Source organism: Urocitellus parryii, chromosome 3 (assembly GCF_045843805.1).
Source record: "Urocitellus parryii isolate mUroPar1 chromosome 3, mUroPar1.hap1, whole genome shotgun sequence".
NCBI classification, from domain to species: Eukaryota; Metazoa; Chordata; class Mammalia; order Rodentia; family Sciuridae; genus Urocitellus; species Urocitellus parryii.
This window is the reverse complement of record NC_135533.1, coordinates 100,739,227-100,760,734: the sequence shown is the minus strand read 5'-3', so window position 1 is coordinate 100,760,734 and position 21,508 is coordinate 100,739,227. Positions and strand designations below refer to the sequence as shown.

Here is a 21,508-nt window from a genome sequence, read left to right as displayed (position 1 = left end):
CACAGCCCGGGCTCCAAAGGCCATGACAAGCCACAGCCCAGGCTCCAAAGGCCATGACAGGGCTATCATATATAGCCTCACCTATTAAATTTTGATACTAACAATGCTTTATGATTGCTATAAATGTGAACTACAGGACAACGAATGACCAATAACAACTAATAATAGCACAGCCCTCCTTTAAGCTTTCTTATTCAGCAAAACCAATAAAAAGGCAGTTAGTTCCTGAGCATCCTGGTACTCTATGACTACCCTGTCTGGAGGGAGGCTACTCTGAAGGGCAGAGAGTCAGCCAGCATTTGGCTTTCCAATTCCTTTCCTGCTCACACACAGCCAGCAGCATGATCACTCTCTATGTCCTCCCTTCCAATGTTACCCATAAATCTATTCTGACTTGTGGGCCCCAAGCCCTTCCTGAAAATGTCCTAGAAATAAATTTCAAATGTGAATCTGTTTGCCCTGGCTTTCTGAATCATCTCCCTAATGGGAGGCCTGTGGGTGGATTGCCTACCTCCAGAGCCTGCAGTGACTAACTCCTGCTAGAGAGCTAAACACAATTCTCCAAAGACAGAGCTTAGGATGGGAGAGCTAGACTTTGGACACAATCCACACAAGCCTCATCCAGACTGTTACCAGGTAGGACAGCTTTTTCATGGCCTGGGTCAGACTACTACCCACCACAATTCCACCAATGAAGCAAAACCTCAGAGTGCACCAAGATCCAGGTCTGCTATTATGCCACTGTGAACCAATTTATACTAAGCCAGTTAAAACTGGGGGTTCTTTTTTCCTTTCTGTCAATTTTAACTTGTTATGTATTACAGCAGAATGCATTACAATTCATACTACACATTCAGAACACAATCTTTCATATCTCTGGTTGTACACAAAACTGGGGGTTCTATTTAGGTATTTTGGGGGGATAACAGGGATTAAATTCAGGGGCACCCAATCACTGAGCCACAACCACAGCCTTATTTTGTATTTTATTTAGAGACAGAGTCTGAGTTGATAAGAGCCTTGCCATTGCTGGGGCTGGCTTTCAATCTGCAGTCTTCCTGACTCAGCCTCCCAACGTGCTGGGATTATAGGTGCCTGGCTCTATTTAGGTATTTCTAAGTTAAAGAAACTGATGCATGCATGCTCCCTTATCACTAATGCTGTCATTTAGTATAGATGAGAGGATATTTTTATTTTTATTTTTTTTTAAAGAGAGAGAGAATTTTTAATATTTATTTTTTAGTTTTCGGCAGACACAACATCTTTGTTTGTATGTGGTGCTGAGGATCGAACCCGGGCCGCACACATGCCAGGCGAGCGTGCTACCGCTTGAGCCACATCCCCAGCCCAAGAGGATATTTTTAAACAATTTCTATTATCTTCTTTCTGAATGAGTATATAAATTACACCCATACACACCCAAGATTATCATAGAAAAACTGCCTTAGCTCTGCTGTATGGAATTCACTAGTATCAGGACTGCTACAGTAGACTAAAGGCAACCATACTATCAGATCCCTGTGAAGAGGCTGGGGGTGCCATCCAGTCCTACACAGTCTCCCACTCCATACAGATGTCCTGCCTCTCTATCAGGGGTGGAGTCTGGAGAAAGCTTTCAAGCTGTTCTAACCAATGTAACAGGCAGCAATGTGCAATCTGGGCCCAGGCTTCAGAGGGCCTGCAGTAATCACTTCTCCCTAGAGCTAACCTGAGACTAGGCACAAGGGTAGTTCTCATCTCCCAGAGGATGGCAGGGCCCATTGAGCAGCCAGCACCACCTGCCAGACACAACAAGGACCTTCACAGCCCCTGCCCAGCTAAGTCTCAGATGTACAGAGGGGCCCTGGGAGTCAATAGGGGGATGCCAGACAACCCACAGAATCAAGAGAAATACCACATTGGCGCCATTTTAAGTTTGGGGTGGGTTATTTCACCAATGCTCTCAGGAAACAGGCTTTTCCTGAAATGGGGGGGGGGTGTCCAAGATACCCCAAGACTCTCTTAAGCAGCCTTGTGACATTCCTCAGAAAAGGAGAGCACTTTCCTCTGCCCTAGATCTGCACATTCCCAGAGTGGCAATTCTCCAAGGAGGCCAGACAGAAAGAACCACAGCAACCACCTTGGGGTCATCTGACTAGGGCTCACTGAGCAAGTATCAACCCTCTCTATCCTCCACTGCAATGACTCAGCAGCCCTTTGAAGAGGAGCCTTAGTCCAGCTCCACAAAGCAGCTGCTTCAGAGTTAAGTACAATGCCTCTATCTTCCAATCACAAACTCCTCTCCTCATAGCCAAAACAGAGATGCATAGTGCTAGGAAAGAGTTCCAAGGACCCAAAGATCTCCCACAAGGCACCCTTGGGTAGAGAAGGGAACCAGAGAGCAGGGTACCTAGAGTCTAAACAAGGTGTCTATACAATGTGATGACTTCTTTCTCCTCAAGCACTGGCACTTTTTAATTTTGTTGTTTGAGGTGGTAGGGATTGAATCCAGAGATACTCTACCACTTAAGCTTCATCCCAACTCTTTTTTTGGGGGGTAGGGTTGGGTGCGGGTAACGGGTATTGAACTCAGGGCACTCGACTCGAGTCACATCCCCAGCCCTATTTTGAATTTTACTGAGACAGGGTCTCAATGAGTTGCTTAGCACCTCGCTTTTGCTGAAGCTGGCTTTGAACTTGCGATCCTCCTGCCTCAGCGTCCTGAGTCACTGGGATTATAGGCATTCGCCACAGTGTGCAGCTTCACCCCCAATCCTCTTTATATTTTATTTGTGAGGGGGAATATCTCACTAAGTTGCCCAGGCTGGCCTCGAACTTGCAGTCCTCCTGACTCAGCTTCCCTGGCTGCAGGGATTACAGGTGTATGCCACTATGCCCCGTGGCACTGGCTCTTTTAGAAACTTCTCTTCACTGCCACCCTGAGCAAGAGAGGCAGAGCTGCTTTCCCTCCCATGCTGCACAACAATGGTGCACAGTCATCACTCAGCACAGGCCTCGAACAAAAATGTCAAAAGCTGTGAACTGGTTGGATACAATGGTGCACCCTATAATTCCAGTGTCTTGGGAGACTAAGGCAGGAGGATCACAAGTTCAAATCTGGCCTCAGCAACTTAGTGAGACCCTAATCAATTTAGCAAGACCCTGTCTCTAAATAAAATATAATAAAGGGCTTGGAATGTGGCTCGTAGTTAAGTGCCTCTGGGTTCAAACCCTGGTACTAAGAAAAAAAAAAAAAAAGCTGCAAACTAATCACTTAGACAGGTGGATATACTGCTTTATGCTGTTGCTTTCAAAGTTTTTAATTTATCTCACTAATTGAACCATAAATGCAAACCCATTAAGAGTAAAATATTGTGACGTCGCTCAATGTTAAATCATAAATTCAAGCATTTAACCCCTAACATCACTCCCCCCAAAAAAACCCAAAACTCTTTAAGACGTATTCCAAGCACCACACAGTAACCAAAATGCCTTCTGAATTTCTCCCAAAAATAAATCATTGAAGTAGCATCAAAGTGTTCCACAGATATTCCAACACAGCTGCTCCTTGCCATGTTGAGCACAGTGGAAAACCACCACCCTGCACCAAGAGCAAAGCCATTGTAAGGGTAACTTAAGCCTCAGATCAGTACAGAAAAGGGCATGCCAGGCTCCTATTCTCGTAAGTGCAGCCAAGTCAATTTCACTGCTACAGAGTAAAAAGACCCATATCAATGCATGATGGGGACTGTGTGCATGTTTTTCAGCTGATTCATTCATAGAATATAGGAGGATTATGTTTCATAAACATAGAAGGAAGAGCCAAAGGGCCAAATGCAGAGGTGAGAATGACAGCCCGGCAGCTGTGACCTGAATACACAGAGCCCTCACTCCTACAACAACCACGTGTGAACCAGAGTTCTTACCACACTTTAGGAGTGGATAAGCAAAAGGCACAAGAAAAAGTCAACAAGAAATGGGCATCAATTAACAAGAACCAGAAGACAGGCCTTCAGAAGTAGAGAGGGGTTCCAACAAGAAGACACAAAACAGGGAAAGAGCTCTGGAGTCCAGGAAAAGTTATGGGAAAGCCAAATAATCAGGCAAAGAAGGAAAGAGGAGCCAATGGCTGGCATTCTCAAAGCAGGTACTGGAGCACAGCAGAGAGGACAACTGCCCTAGTTCCTTCCACCCTCTCAGGACCAAACCTCAGTCCTCCTTAGAAAGGTCAGAACCTGCTGACCAATGCACTGGGAATAACTAGATGCTATTCCAAACTTGGGAGTTGGCCCCTGTCCCTACCAAACAAAATGAGACCAATATCCAAACCAGTGTCGGTTTAACAGTTCCCAACTGTTTATCTTAAACATTAACTGTTTCATTTGACTTTTTTGGTTTTTATTTTTAGTTTTATAGTCTGGGACTCAAACTCAGGGACTCACAAATACTAGGAAAGTGTTCTACCACTAAGCTTTCTCTGAGCTCTTTCCATTTTGTTTTTTTTTTCAGACAGGGTATCTATCATAAGTTGCCCAGACTGACCTCAAAATTATAATCCTCCTGGCCTTAGCCTCCTGAGGTAGCCAGGATTACAGGCATGTACCACAATGCCTGGCAGTTTTGACTGTTTTTAAGACAAAAATACAAATAGTCACAATTCCATGTGTCCTCAACATGCTTAGACCCTCAAAATGCAGGACTTGATCTGCTGAGGTACAGGTCACCCTCAAAGTTTCCTAAGAAAGTTCAGTGAGGAGTGCAGATGCCAGCCTAGAACAGAGAAAACAGTCTTGGATAAGATCAAATTCAGAAACAAATGGCAGGACAGTGAGCCAGGTGCAGAGGAAGACTCAGCCATTTGACAGTACTATCTAGGGAGCAGAACCGGAGGAAGAAGGAATGTGCCGTTTTGATTTGCTCTAATACATTATGACAGACGAAATTTTTGCAAGTAAACATTTTCTTTTTTTCTTTCTTCCTTTTTCTTCTTGCAGTCTGGGGATCAAACCCGGGCCTCAAGCATGCTAAGCAAACATCTGCCACCAAGCTACATTCCCATCCCTAAATATTTTAAAAACAAGTTTTCTTTAAAAAGAAGAATGGGTTAAGGGAGTAGCTAAGTGGTAAAGCACTTTTCCAGCATGCTTGAGGCCCCAGGTTTGATCCCAAGCACCAAATGTTTTATAATTGAAAAATAAATAATGAAAAGAGGGGCAGGGATAGAAGCCAGGTGTGGTGATATAGGCCTGTTATCCCAGCTATTCAAGAGGCAGAACCAGGAGGATCACTTGAGCCTAACAGAGGCCAGCCTGGGGAACACAGACTCCATTTCAAAACAAAATTGTGTGTGTGTGTGTGTGTGTACACACACACACACACACACACACACACACACACACACACACAAGAAAACAGGGATACAACAACCAACTATAAAGTTTAAATCCAAATGTAAATGGCAACTTTAAGCCGGATATTGCAGCATATACCTGTAATCCCAACAACTAGAGAGGCTGAGGAAGGAGGATCGCCTATTCAAAGCCAGCCTCAGCAATTTAGGAAGGTCCTAGGCAATTTAGTGAGACCCTATCTCAAAATAAAAAACAAAAAAGGACTGGAGATGTAGCCAATGGTTAAATATTCCTAGATTTAATCTCTGGTATCAAACAATAAAAACAGGGTAGGGATGAGATGGGGGGCAGCTTTAAGATTGCAATGATTTAGTCAGTTAAGAGCAGTGGCACATACATACCTGCAATCCCAGCAGCTCAGGAGGCTGGGATAGGAGGATCACAAGTTCAAAGCCAGCCTCAGCAAAAGCAAGGCACTAAGCAACTCACTGAGACCTTGTCTCTAAATAAAATACAAACAGGGCTGTGGATGTGGCTCAGTGGTCAAGTGCCCCTGAGTTCAATCCCCAGTACCTCTTCCCCCACCCCCAAAATTACAATGATTTAAATACAGACCAAAGATGAGATTCAATTAGAGAAATACCCTATTAATTTTATTTGGTATGGTTATGAAAACATCTCATTATCAGTCAGAGTGATGCATTTCATGCCAGAAATGACACAAGTCTGGGATTTGCCTTAATATAATCCAGTGGCTAATCACGGTAGCACACCCTATAATCCCATATACTCAGGAAGCTAAAGCAGGAGGATCCCAAGTTTGAGGCCAGCCTCAGCAACTAGTAAGACCCAGTCTCAAAACAAAAATAAAAAGGGCTGAGGACGTCGTTTAGTGGCAAAGTGCCCCCACCCTGGGTTCAATCCCCATTATTATAAAAACTCCAGTGGGACCCCCACCCATAACAAATCAATCAACAAAAAGTAAGTGGGTCAGAGACTGGGTTTTAACAGACTAGCACAGGGTGGAGCTACTGAAGCTGGAAGATGGGTCTCCTCAGGTGCTTTCTTTATACTCCTCTCTATTACCTGTACTTGAAGACACAGTGATACAAAGCTCAAAAACTAGTAATAAAAAAGCAGTGCTGGGCAGAAGAGGGAGACACTGAGTTTGTTCTGCTTCTACTGGATGTGAAAGGTCAATCCCAGAAGCAGTTGAGCTTTCTAAAAATGTATATGGAATCTGGCCTCAGGACATTTCTGAAGTGGGAGATAAGAAAGATGATCTAAATCTTATAGTAACTGTATTATCTCTACCTAAACTATGTGTTCTAAAAGGGCACAAATTAAGCATTCTTAATAAAGTAAAGCATTTCTAGGCTGTGAATCCTAACCCTCTATGGGTCAGATGCTTTTCAAAATCTGAAAGAAATTATGGAATATCTTGCTTGAAAAACATGCATGCACCAAATATGGGTTTAATTCAGCTTGAATAAGATCCACCTCGCTGTCTGCAAAGTAGAGGAGAAATGAAATCCCACTAGATCAAAATGAAATCCCACCAGGATCCCTGAATCAGTCCTCCTTCTATTCTCAGGCTGAGAGGCACAGAGCACATACCTGATAATGAAAGAGTTCCTCAGAGACTCAGAAATGGTCATAAAATCTGCCAAGGACCTACACACACCTTCTGATTAAAGTACAAAATCCCTTATACGCACAACCCCTACAGTGGACCTCTCCTGAATGTGATCATTTCCCCAGCAGCCGTAATCTTGGGGGGGGGGCTTGGCTCAAGCTAAACTGAGTACTCTTACCCCATCTTAGGGACATAGCAGGTATCCTAACCAGTTCCCTTACTCTCCAGCCATCACATTCTGCTTTCTCTAATACCACATGGTAAAAAGAAATTTTCAAGAACTAGTCATTTACACATCCAAGGAACACAAAGCCACCATGCTTCCACAAAACTCTGTTTAAAAGCTACATCAATAGCAGCTACACCAGTATCAGTCCCATGTGGAGAAAACTGTGGCCATTGCTACTGTGTGTCCTACCACCCAGAGGCCACTGAGGGATGGGCATCATGAGCACATAGCTCACAGCCAGGTCCTTCTTATCTCTCTCACATTCAAGGTGCTGTCATTCAGGAGCTGCAATCTCTACATCCTAACACAACTTAAAATGAGTTGGTTGGTCACAAAAAGGTTATTTGAGAAAAGACTGGCACAAGATGACAGTCTTTGACTCTGAAATGTTTGGGCTATGTTATGTCAGATACAATCTGTACCTGCTGTCATCAGGAACCTCCAGGATTCAATATAACTAAAGCAGAAGCACTTTCATAGGACACATATTTTTGGGGAAAGGGCTAAGCAAGGGGTGCTACTACCAATCCAGGGCCTGGTAGATCCAGCTATCTCAAAAACAGTTTCACTCTTCAATGTCACTGACACCTGAAGGTGAAACATATTCACAGGCCAAAGGGTGGGATAAAGGCACAATTCACAGTATGAATAAACAATGCTGGCTGACCATGCCCTCCATGTAAATGCTGAGCACCATGCCTCTCATTTCCTTCTACTCTTCCAGAGACCAGACAGATGAGACACAGATGAGGAACTACAGAATCTACCCTCCACCCACACTGCACTGCAACCCCACCCATCAAGTTGGCAGCCTTACCCAAAAACAAAGAAATGGCTACTGGCACCTATAAATATTCACTGGCCACAAACTGAATAAACACATTGTTCCAGGTGTAACTTATATCAGCAAACATGTAAAGAAAGTGATCTAAGAAGAAGACGCCCCTATAAGTAACAGAGGAATTAGAAAGAAACAGAAACACAATGATCTAAAAGGTCATTTAGGGGCTGGAGTTATACCTCAGTGATAGAGGGCTTCCCTAGCATGTGCAAAGTACTGGGTTCGATCTCAACACCACATATAAACAAATAAAATAAAGGTACATTGACAACCATAAATAAATAGAAGGTCATTTATACAGAAATTACATTAAGCGACTTTAAGGTATATCATATGTAAGTGTCTTCTCAGAACAGTTAGGATGGAAGAGCTTCCTGAGGTCCCATTCTTTCCCATATACTTTCTTTCCTCAAAGGCTTCATCCTGAAGTAGCCATGGGGGAGGATCCTGGAAGGCCACATGCATGCTTCCTCAAGTCTTTATAGAATAAACACGTAATTGCTCACATCCTCGCAGGGCTTCATACATGCTTTCTCTTATCCTTGTAGGGCCATACAAGTGCTTCTTCACATCCTTGCAGGGGTATACATGAGCATCCTTTTATCCTCATAGGGCCATACATGTGCTTCTTCATCTGCTAGTTGGATTGATCCTGTTGTCAACTACTGTACATCAAGCAAGGGAACGAATTCTTTTGAGGCCACACTGGTTTAATGCAAACGGTGTGGTGGTCGGTGCAGGGCTCCAGTCGCCTGTCTGTCTGCCCAATGACTGCTCAGGATGCGCACACTTACCTGGGCATCCAGTCAGCACCAGAACAACACCCAATATGGAAGACCATCCTGTGAAACTTACCTTATGTACACTTTTGGGATTCTCCAGCCAAGCACAATACATCTCCTCCACATAGTTCGAACTAGTTCCACTCAGAAAAGGTTCAGCAGCGACAGGTGCAGAATAGCACCGAATCTGTTGAAACGTCCTAATTGCTGCTGGTTTGTTTTGTGAAAATGTCTTAACAGTCTGGGAAGCCGTCAACGGCCTCAACTTAGCAGCACAAGTCCTTAAATGAAACATTTTTGTCCTGAAATCTTTCCCGACTACCTGTAGGGAAAAAAACAAGAAAGAAAAGTTTTAAAACAGCATTATAGAAACTTAGGCTACAAAAAAAATTTAAAAATCCCTTACCCTACTCTGGACAAAGATCCTGATCTATAAATGCATTTGCAATAGCATTCTGCCTGCTCAGTGCCTGAGTCCACCAGCCAAAGAGCTAGACAGAGCAAGACTATGTCAAGCTGACACACATGCTTGCAACGCCTACTAGGAGGCATGGGCTAGCCCACGGGAGGTGGGTACACAGTTGTAGATGTTATCATCTGCATTGAAAAAGTTCAAAACTAGTTTGAGGGGTTTAACAAAAGTGACTTTCTTTATGTTTATATATTATATAAAACAACCACAAAAAAAGGCAAGGACCAGGCATGGTGGTGTACACCTATAATCCTAGCAGCTCAGGAGGCTGAGGCAAGAGGATCCTCAAGTTCAAAGCCAGACTCAGCAGCTTACTGAGGCCCTATCTTGATAAAATAAAAAAAATAAAAAGGACTATAGATGTGGCTCAGTGGTTAGGTGCCCCTTGGTTCAATCCCTGGTTTAAAAAAAAAAAAAAGGCAACAAGGATTAATTGCAGATGAGAAAGACATTTTCTAATCTATTAAGACCCTACTGAATACTTGCTACCCTCACAGTGCTCTGGAAAATTCAAGGAAATTAGAAAAAAATATTTTGTTTACACTCAAGTAATTTACTCCTGAGACATAAAAATGGCATAAAGAAAGCCTTGAGTACTTGAGTTGCACAAAACATGCCAAGAAAACCCTCTGAGGTGTGGGCTCCTTCCAGGTAGAAGTGTCTCAGACAGTAAGGATATAGACCAGAAGGAAGGAAGAGAGACACTGCATGTGGAAGGACTCAGGACTTGCAGACAAAAAGACAGAAGTAAAAAAGTGGTAAGAGACTGGGAGAAAAGCCAGATCTGTGTGCTAGGAAGGAAGAACGAGGAAAAGTCAGACTGACTGGCACTTAGCCTGTCCTTAAATCCTGTGGAGGCAGATGTCTAAGCAAATGAGCACAAGGGCTCTACACAACTGAAATAATAGAGCAGTTAAGTAATCTGTGCAAAAACTGTGCATAAACCCACACACTCTACAGATAGCCTGAGTGGGTGTTCCTTACATCTTATCAATGTCATAGGATTAACAGTAGAGAACCAGGATCCCTATCCAACCCTCTTAACAGTGGAATCCTCTTCTGCTCTACAACAACCTGCCAGGCCCACCAATCTCTTATATCCACTGGACTAGAGAGAGGGAGAAGCTGAGTCCAGGGGCAAGGGAGGTCTGAACTAGACAGGAAGGAAGATGCAGAGAGGAAGGAGAGATTTAGATTCATCTACTGATTTGCTTGATCTAATTTATAATCCTCTATCAAAATAGTCATTTTACAAAAGTAGTTATATGTCCACCAGAACTTGAAAGAGTTTAGAGATATTATACTGTTCCCAAAGAGTCTCAAAAACGACTTCCAGCCACTCCCAGGAACCCTGCTGCCTCTAGACATTGACTCTCTTCCAAGAGAATGAAGACTGCTTCTCTTCCTCTGAGTTCTAGCTGCCAATGGGCAACCAGTCCCAGCAAAAGGGACCCTGGGAAAGCTTTGGTCTCAGGGTCAAGAGGCTGAAACATCAATGGACAAAGAGGAAAGTTCCATGAAATGACACTACCTAAGAGGGCTGGGAGATAGGTGTGTGTGTGTGTGTGTGTTTGTGGGGTCCTACTGGACTGAATGCTTGCTTGTTTGCTCATGATTCTGCTCAAAGCAGATTCTCTGGCAGTAAAATTGAAATTACATACCATGTCCAGAGCTTGGGGTGTAGTTCTGTGGTACAGCATGCACTTAACATACTCATGGACCTGGGTTCAAACCCAGCACCAAAACAATAACAAATACACCTCATTTCACATGTACCTGATACAATCCAAGTTCTGAAATTATAAAATGTATGGAAATAAATCGTCTGTACTTTTTATTAGAGCCTTCTTCCTGGCCCAGATATACTCAGACAATACGTAGAGACAATGACAATATAACATGTCCTTCTCTGGCTGCTCTAGTGTTGAATAAAAAAAAAAAAAAAAGTCAGTAAAAAGGAAAACAGAATAGATTGTGTAAAAACAAACTAAACAAGCAAAAAATTTGCTCCTCCTGAATTAATGGTGAATAAGCAATATATTTCTAGATTAATTACAGCATGTGACCTTAATTCCTGCATTTTCTTTTACTTTAGAAATCAAGTTTTTTGTTAACTCAACAGTAGTTCTTCTTACTTCCCATTATACTCTAATTTTTCCCACTAATAAATTTAAGGCAAACAGCTACTAACATTAGTAGCAAAAATACTACTGTTGTTGCTAAATTTTTTTATTACTCAGATCCAGAAGAAAACACTCATTCATCTAACATCCTTATTATCAAGGCAGCAAGAGATATCCAACTACCTCTAATATAGGGTTTTTTCCCCTGTAGTCACTGAGTCTGATAGTTTAGTGCTACCCAGCAGTCAACAGGACAGCCATAGATCTTCAACTTCCCTTACAATGATGACTCATCGGAAAGTTGCCCTTCAGGAGATGGCGCAATACCCCGTCTCCACCCAGGAATGGCCAGGAAAGTTGCTTGCTGTCTATACTGACAGACCCACAGAGCTGACACTAGATTTATACTGCCAATTCTGGTAAATAGCCTGTCCTTCACCCTTGTCTCTTACATAATATGGTAAGGAGATACTAAATGTGAAAAGAAAGAAAACTACCAGCCTATCAACTTTAGGTTTTAAGTCACAATATTAACATTCTCTTGTCAGTGGTTATCATTACAGTGAATATCTCCCTGTTATAAAAGTGTCTCTGGGTTTCGGCCAAGAACCCACTTACATGAAGCAATATTTGATAAGAATAAATTCCAATTAAGTGAAAAAAAAACAATATTAACATTCTTTTGAGTGATACTAGTCAATATTAAGGATAATACATCAAGGGTGGGAGATGTAGCTCATGGGTAGAGCACCTACTTAAAAAAACAGTTCTATTTAACAAGTGCACCAAGTCCATTCAATGGGGAAAAATAGTTTTAATAAATGGTGCCGGGACAACTGTAGTTCCACGTATACAGGAATGACCCCTAACTCACATCACATACAAATTTAATTCAAATGGATCAAAGTCCTAAGTACAAGAGATAAAAGTGTCAGACACTTGAAGTTTTATAACTTTCAAGTTATGATGGAGTCTATCTTCTAGTAAATCTTCTACCAATAGAAGATTAGTCAAGACATCAAAAGTACAAAGAACACACACACACAAAAAAAAAACAGACTTGATCAAAATATTTGTGCTTCAAAAGATCTATTAAGAAAGAAAAGACAGGGGCTGGGGTTGTGGCTTAGTGGTAAGGTGCTTGCCTAGCATGCATGAGGCACTGAGTTTGAGCCTCAGCACCACATAAATATAAAATAAAGATATTTTGTCCACCTAAAACTAAAAACTAAATTTTTTTAAAAAAAATACAGACTGGGGCTGGGGACTTAGCTCAATTGGTAGAGTGCTTGCCTTGTATGCACAATGCCCTGGGTTCAATCCCCAGCACCAAAAACAAACAAAAAAACAAAAAAAATACAGACTGGAAGAAAGTATTTGAAAATCATTTATCATTTATCTGATATAGAACTTGTACACAGACTATATCAGACAAATAACCCAATCAAAAAAGAGGCAAAGAATTTGAATTGCTATTTCCCCAGGGATATACAAATAACTAGTAAGCACATGAAAAAATGTTCATGGCTCAACACCATGAATCATTAGTGAAATGAAAAATCAAAACCACAAGATGCCACTTTATACTCATTAGATATAATTAAAAAGAAATAACGAGTTTTGGCAAAGATAAGAAAATGGAAACTCCTACATTTCTGGCCAGAACATGAAATGGTACAGTCACTTTGGGAAAAGTATGGCAGTTCCTCAAATGGGTAAACATAAAATTACCATATGACCAATTCCATGCCTCAATAGATAACTAAGACAAATGAAAACATATGCCCACAAAAAAACTGGTACAGTATTTTTTGAATAGCAACACTATTCGTAAAAGCAAAAAATATAATCTGAATATTAATTGAGGAATACATATTGTGGTATATCCATACAATATAATATCATGTAATAAAAACAAATTAATTTTATGCATGCTACAATGTGGATGAACCCTGAAAAGATTACACTTAGTAATAACCACATGGGGCTGGGGATATAGCTCAAGCGGTAGCGCGCTCGCCTAGCGTGCGTGCGGCCCGGGTTCGATCCTCAGCACCACATACAAACGAAGATGTTGTGTCCGCTGAGAACTAAGAAAAAATAAATATTAAAATTCTCTCTCTCTCTCTGTCCCCCTCTCTCTCTCACTCTCTCTTTAAAAAAAAAAAAAGTAATAACCACATATTTTTATTCTATTTATATGAAATGGTTATAACAGGAAAATTCATAGGGACAGAAAGTACAAAAGTGGTTGCCTAGTCCTGAGGCATGGGAAAGGCACAAGGATGAGGATTGACTCTTAATGGATATGAGAGTATCTTTCCAGGGGAGATGAAAAAGCTCTAAAACTAGATTGTGCTGATGTTGTACAACCATCTGATATACTCAAAAGTATTCAACCGTACGATTTAAGTGGGTATCTGGGTGCAGTGGCACACACCTGATAAACAGGGCTGGGGATGTGGCTCATTGATTAAGTGTACCTGGGTTCAATCCCCAGTACCAAAAAAAAATTAAAAATTAAAAAAAAATTTAAGTGGGTAAATTGTACATTACGTAATTTATATCTTAATGAAGTTGTTTTAAAAGAATGATGTCTGAGAAAAAAAAATCCAAGAGACTTGATCAATAAAGTATACAAAATGATATAATCTGTAATCTGTTGATTTCAAGACTTAAGAATAAATTTATACACTCAGAATAAGATATAAAAACAAAAAAGTAAAAATCAAAGAAAATTTTTGTTAAATGCCTTGCCTTATCCTTAAGAAATTATTACTTTGGGGCTGGGGTTGTGGCTTAACAGTGGAGCTCTTGCCTGGCATGTGTTAGGCACTGGGTTTGAACCTCAGCAGCATATAAAAATAAATAAATAAAATAAAGGTATTATGTCCAACTATTTTATATTTTTTTAATGTAATTTTTTTCTGAGTATGAAGCCCTCCAGGTCTGTGACTAGAATTTCCTCTATATCCAAGGGTCACCTCTAAGTCCCTACAGCAGAGTGGGGGAATAGGAGAAATATGTTGATGCCTATCAACATAACATTACAGAGGGATAACTGAAAAGGCAATGTCTAGCAAAAACAGCTTGTACAATATCTTATCAACTGAGTCTTTGAGGAAAAAAAAAAAGCATACAAGCTTACCACCCATGTGTATTGGCTGGCAACCATTTTAAAGAACAATTTGAAAATATATTCCCTTTTCTTTTATGTTTGTTTCAGACTCATTCTTCTTATGATTCAAGAACAAAATACCTGCTTCATACCTGTGGCTGCTATTCCATGTTTGCAATTACTATAGTTTGAGCAGTGATACAAAGAACATTATGTGTACAGAGTAAAACTATCAATTCTCCCTTACTGACTGAGAAATCTCAAGCAATTCAACATCTTCTGCCAGTGATAATAATACCTCTTATTAAAGACAAATTGGGGGATAGGAGATGGAAAGGATTACATTTGAATGGGAAATTTATCAGTGTGACACCAATTCAGTGTGTGAGCCTTAATACCACACGGCCTGTGCTCAGTGTCTTTGAGTCACAAAGCAGAGACAGCAATTATTCTAATCTCATAAATACTGTGTATGTGTTTGTAACTATAACACAAACATAAAAACACTTTTCAAATTTCAAAGTTTCTGTGATTAAAGAATTATAAATTACCAGGAAAAAAGGGCCAACCAGTGATATTTCTAAAAAGCTAAAAGTTCTAAGATACCTAAACATCAGTTAATTTAGTACAGCAGCCACTCTAACTTCTGAAACATTTGTAATCTATCTCCATCATTTAGCACAGAAGCCCACCTAGCTCACCAAATCACATTCCTTCATCACAGAAGACCTCCAAAGTGAGTCCCCCGAATGAGCTTCAGTACCTCGGTATGGCCCTGCAGCTTTAGAGGTGTCAAGGGATACAGGTGTCTGAAGAGGTTAACTTGTGAGAAGGGAGGTAGAGAGGTAATTTTTAAAGGTGCTGAAAGAAGTACAAATTTTTAAATCTTTATGGAAAGTAAGATAATATGTCAACATTTTATTAAAGCATATTCAAGACTGTTCCTTTCTGATAAATATAGCTAAAAACATGAGATATTACATTTAAAATAAAATAAGACTCTAGAAGGTGAATAGAAGGAAGCAGATTGGTTAGGGATTGTGGCGCCCTAGAGGGGGACAGAGCAGTGAGTTCCCAGTTTTCTTTTTACTTCATGTCCCAGACCAAGTACTAGAGAAGCCTGAAATCCAAAAATGCTAACAGGTGTAGAAATAGTCACAACAAAAACCTGTTCTCTTAGCCAAAGAACCAGGAAAAGGGCAGCAAGGTGGAAAATTTAATTGCTCCAACACCAGAGAAAACACTGGGGGCCCCACCCTCACCCACTCAAGTGATGTCAGAGTAGAAACCAGAGACTTTCATCCCCCTCCCTGCCCCCACAATATTATCAGTGGGAGCCCTATTCCAACCCTGCCCAGGAGTAATGAGGTCGCACCCCACCCTCCCAGGCAGATTGCAATCAGTGGGGAACTTTCATCCAGAGCAGTAACAAGGAGTGCCTGCTCTGTACAGATACCCCTACAGAGCAGAACTGAGGCAGTTTTGCCCCCCAAGCAGTTCTACTCTGCTGAGAGATTTAAATAAAACTGCGTCTCATAACTTGACTCCCTAAATGTCCCAGCAGCAATCAAAGATCTCTCATTAAGAACCAGAACAATCTCAAAGAAATGACAATCTATGGACACAAACCCCAAGATGACAAAGCTGTTAGAATCATCTAGCAAATATTCTAAATGAGCTATCATCAAAGTGCTTCCATGAACAACTATATACATGATTGAAACAAAGGGAAAACAGTCTCAGCAAAGAGAGAGAAAATATAAGGAAGAAAACAAATTCACAAAAAAATGGAATAATGGATGGGTTAAACAGCAAAATAGAGAGGACAGAAGGTAACTGGTGAACTGGCAAAAGAAATTACCTAAACTGAAGATCAGTGAAAAGAGACTGAAAAAATATGAACAAGGCCTCAGAAAACATGGGACTATAACAAATATCTAATATTTGTATCATCAGAGTCCCAAAGAGAAGCTGAAAAAAAATAATGGCTGGAATTTCCCTAAATTTGGCAAAAGGAATAAATTTAAGACATTCAAGAAACAGACCCCCCCAAAGAAACATACATAACCAAACTTGAAAACTCAAAGAAAAACCTTGTGAGAATTAAGAAAAAGAATGCATTATATACCAGAAAATTAAAAATTAAAATTAACTTTGAATGACTACAGTTCTCATCAGAAACTATGGAAGTCAAGAGGAATTGAAACAGTATTTTTTTTTCCTTTTCCTTTCCTTTTTTTTGGGGGGGGTACTAGGGATTGAATCCAGAGGTACTTTACTACTGAGCCACATCCCCAGCCCTTTTTATTTTTTTATTTTGAGACAGAGTCTTGCTAAATTGCTTAAGTTAGCCTTAACTTGTGATCCTCCTACCTCAGCCCCCAAGTCATGGAATTACAGGCAAGCACCACCACCTTCAGCTTGACACAGTATTTTTCAAGTGCCAAAGGAAAAGAACTGTCAATCTGAAATCATTTACCCATCAAAATATCCTTCAGCAATGAAAAAGGAATCAAGACATTCTGGGGAGGGGAGGGGGGATAGTAGAGGATAGGAAAGGTAGCAGAATACAACAGTTACTAATAGGGCATTATGTAAAAATATGGATGTGTATCCGATGTGATTCTGCAATCTGTATATGGGGTAAAAATGGGAGTTCATAACCCACTTGAATCTAATGTATGAAATATGGTATGTCAAGAGCTTTGTAAGGTTTTGAACAACCAATAAAAAAAAAAAAAGATGGTGGAATGAGATGGGCATCATTACCTTAATTACATGTATGAAGACAAAAATGGTACAACTCTATTTTGTGTACAGTGATATAAGTATGCTCTATATGTATAATATGAATTGTAATGCATTCTGCTATCATATGTAACAAATTAGAATAAAAATTTAAATAAAAAAAGAGAATTAACATAATAAATTGTATATTATGGACAGCAAAAAAAAAAGACATTCTTAGATGAAGAAAAACTAAGGATTTGTCATCAACAGACTTACTCTAAATGAATGGCTAAAATAAGCTCTCTGAACAGAAAGGAACTGATGAAAAGAATCTTCAGCCTTGGCAAACTTGAAATAAACAAATAAGTAAAATGGGCTGGTGATAGGGGATATAGCTCGGTAGAGCACCTCGGGTTCAATTTCTAGTACCACACACAAACACATATACACACACTGAAAAGAAGAACCTTGAAACATTGATGAAGGGAGAAAGAACAATGAAAAGAACAAATACATGGATAAATACAATATCCTTGAGTTTCCTAAACTATGTTTGACAGTTGAAGCAAAAATTATGTCACCAGGTACAGTGGCACACATTTGACCTCAGGAACCCAGGAGGTAAAGTTCAAAGCTAACCTGGACAACTTAGCAAGACCCTGTTCTCCCCAAAATTTAATAAGGCTCAGTGGTAGGTCACTTCCACCCCAGGATTCAATCCCCAGCATCAACAAAACAAAAACAAAGATAATATAAATATCATTTTAATATAATTTTAAAAATCAGAAAAAAAATCCAATTACAAAATAGGCAAAAGATAAAGACAGGCATTTTAAACAAAAGTATATATAGATGGACAAGTAAACACCTGAAAAGATGTTCAATATCATTTACCATCAGGGAATTGCAAATTAAAACAAAAATGAGACACTACTACATATATATTAGGATGGCTAAAATAAAAAATAGTAACATCACCAAATGCTGGCGAGGCTGTGAAGAAAATGGATTGGATTATACATACATTGCTGGCAGAAATATAAAATGATGGCAGAGTGGCACACACTTATAATCCCAGGTACTTCAGAGCCGAGGCTGAGGGATTGCAAGTCTAGGTCAGACTCAACAATTTAGGGAGAACTTCATCTCAAAATAAAAAATAAAAAGGGCTGGTGATATAGCTCAATAGTAGAAAACCCCTGAGTTAAATTCCCAGAAAGAATGAAAGAAAGACAGAAGGAAGGAAGATAGTACAACCATTCTGAAAAAGTTTAACCATTTCTTTGAAAACTAAGCAGGCACTAAAGATCCAGTGATTGCACACACACTTGGGCGTTTTCTCAGAAAATGTCAACTTACATTTACATAAATACCTGTACATGAATGTTTATAGCAGACTTATTTGTACTTGCTAAGGAATGGAAACAGCCCACATGTCCTTCAATGGATGAATAGTTAAACCAACTGTGGTATATCTACAGCTTGAATGCCAGAAAAAGGAACAGTTACCAATAACACACAATCGTATAGATGAAACTCCAGGGAACTACGCCCAGTGAAAAAAAAAGACCATCTCAAAAGGCTGTATTAGTGCCTTTATTTGGCATTCTTGACACACCAAAATTACAGAAACAGTGAACTAGTTACCAGGAGCTGAGGGCAGCAGAAAAGTGGATATGGCTATAAAAAGGCAAGAGGGGGAATCCTTGTTACTTCTGTATCTTGAATTTTATTAATGTCAACATCAGCTTAAAATATTTACTGTAGTTCTGCAAAATGTTACCAATGGAGAAAAGTGGGAAAAACAATAGTGCAGGATCTATGCACTATTTGTTATGACTATGCACAATAGATTTGAATGTATAATTTCTCAAAATTTCATATTACTCAAATTTTTCAATAATTGGTACACTCATCTCAAAAACTAAGAATGGTACTGTAAAACAGCACTCAAAGGAGTCACTTTTCATTGATCTCACTCCTCATGCCCTAGTAGGGGCACATATTAGACATATAAACATGGTAAATATTTGGCACTTAATAAATTATGCTTTCAAATTTAAAACCAACAAAAATTCATATGAGTATGAATTTCTGAGACTAACTAACTGAAGGTCAGGAGTGGTGGCACATGCCTGTAACCCCAGCAACTCAGGAGGCTAAGGCAGGAGGATTTAAGTTCAAGGCCAGCCTCAGGAACTCTAATGAGACCCTGTGTCAATTTAAAAAAAAAAAAAAAAAAAAAACGTTAAAAATAACTGAATTGGGGCAGTGCTTGCATAATTGTGAATTTACTACAAACTACTGAACTGTGTGCTTTAAATGGGTAAAATGTAGTAAATGTAAATTATATCAAGTGAATCTATACCTCAATAAAGCTGTTATTTAAGGCGGGGAGTGAAATATTAAAAGTACTCTCAAAAAAAATAATAATAATGAGGATACTCTGATCTGTTCCAACTTCCCAAGATCCAGTCTTGAACTATTTTACAAAGCTACTATAGTGTTAAATATTTCCCTATTTTTGACTATTGCACCTAGTGTCACTCAACCTAATGTAGGCTCCTAAGAGCAACGTAACTGAATAGACTCCAAGTGCAGGACTATAAGACCAGGCACAAGGAAATCCCTATACTGTATGTTCCCTCAGACTAGTATCAAGGCATAGGGGCCCACAGACAGAGGTGGGACATGCCAAGGTCATGAAACCAAGGAAAAACTTGAAAAAAAACCATTTACTTCACTTGCTTTTACTTAATGCTTTTATCACCAACTTCAAAGGTCATGCAGCTGAAGCAATACACTCCTATCAACTTACATAACTTCTGACATATGCGTCAAGAAGCCTACAATGTTTTCAGGAATTTTTGTGTATCTGAAACTGGCTAAAAGCATCGACCCTATACTTAAGCCTGCACAGGTGTCCGATAAGTGACCTTTTGACGTCAGAGTGAAGAAATCTCCACCCTTACATGAGGCTAACGCCGCCATTTTCTGAATGTGCGTCCAATTTAGAGCCAGAAGTTTGATCACGCCCGCGCGAAACCACTGATTACCGCATTTCCCTCATCTCTAATCAGCTGCCCCAAGGCCAAACCAACCTGCTTCTTTACTCCATAAGTATCCTAACCTCTATTCCCAAGGCACAGATTTGACGCCAGATCTCCTGTCATCAGAGCTTAGCCGCCACATTAAGAGACTCTTGGAAAACGTATCACTTCAGTGATGACAGACTACCAGGTGGGCAAGAGGGGCCTGGCGCTGCAGCAATCAGGGTGAGGGCACCGCAGCAGAAGTCCCCTTAACTCTCCGCAGGCAACTCTCCAAGTTCATGTCGCACACCCTTCCCGAGGGAAGGGAGCGCGAACAGTTTCTATAGAACCGAACTTCGGCCAAATCTACACAGCACCTGGCAGCAAGTGGGCCTGGCAAAGAGAACCGTGAGTGCCGCGAAGTGAGGCCGACAGGCCAGCGCCCCTGGCCAAAGGACAGCACACTGGAGGCCGCGGCTAACACGGACCGTCACGCGACGGCAACGCGACCTTGGGGTCACCCGGGACACCGCCCGCTGCCAATGGCGCGCGGCACTGCGCCCAGAGCGACCCCGGCGCCACCCGGGCCCGCCAATCTCCGCCCGCCGGGCGCCCCCGCCACGTCATTGGCTGCCAAGCCCGTCCGTCAGGCCCCGTCCCCTCCCACTACCGCCGCCCTCAATCAGCCCTCTTCGTCCGCTCAGCTCCGGGCACCTCCGCTCCCGCAGCTCCAAGGACGCGGCGACCTCGCTCTCGGCCGCGACCCGCGGTTGGCAGGCGCTTGGTCCCCGGAGCGGATATGGGCCCAGCGGTAGCGCACAGTTACCTCTCTCCGGCTCAGCTCCACCCGAATGAGACACCTACACCCCGCTCCGGGGTACCAAACTCTCGGCCCCGCCCCAGCGTATGGCGTCAGCACGCAGCTTGGCCTGGGGGAGGCCCGCCCCTCGTTGTGGGCGTGGTCGTGACGCTACAAAGCCTACTGGCGTCACGGCGCCGACGGCGCTATTGCAGAAGCTGCAGCTTAGGATCCTACCGAGTACGCACCTAGAGAATTCCAGCTCTTCCCTGGTGATGACAGTTAAATAAAAGTAAGATGTTTTCAATATCTGTTAGGAGCCTACTAAATGATAGTGAGGTTGATGTAAAATTTATCACTAAACAAAAATAAATAATTTGAATATCAAAATCTACGTCGACCTCTCATTTTGCGTG

At 41.2% G+C, this 21,508-nt stretch overlaps 1 protein-coding gene across 4 annotated transcripts in view; it reads right to left on the bottom strand.

The window, feature by feature from the left end:
* Positions 1-21,223, bottom strand: part of Ogdh (oxoglutarate dehydrogenase) — a 77,527-nt gene extending 56,304 nt beyond the window's left edge. The window contains exons 1-2 of one of the 4 annotated variants that reach the window (XM_026399485.2): positions 21,120-21,223; positions 8,892-9,140 (exon numbers count right to left, since the gene is read on the bottom strand). In XM_026399485.2, coding sequence (XP_026255270.1) covers positions 8,892-9,113 — 222 coding nt within the window. In that variant the 5' untranslated portion in view covers positions 9,114-9,140; positions 21,120-21,223. Of the gene's footprint in view, positions 1-8,891; positions 9,141-20,670; positions 20,695-21,007; positions 21,095-21,119 lie in introns of those variants that run through there. The other 3 variants (XM_026399484.2, XM_026399482.2, XM_026399483.2) reach the window with 3 other exon arrangements.
* Between the last annotated feature and the right edge of the window lie 285 nt (positions 21,224-21,508).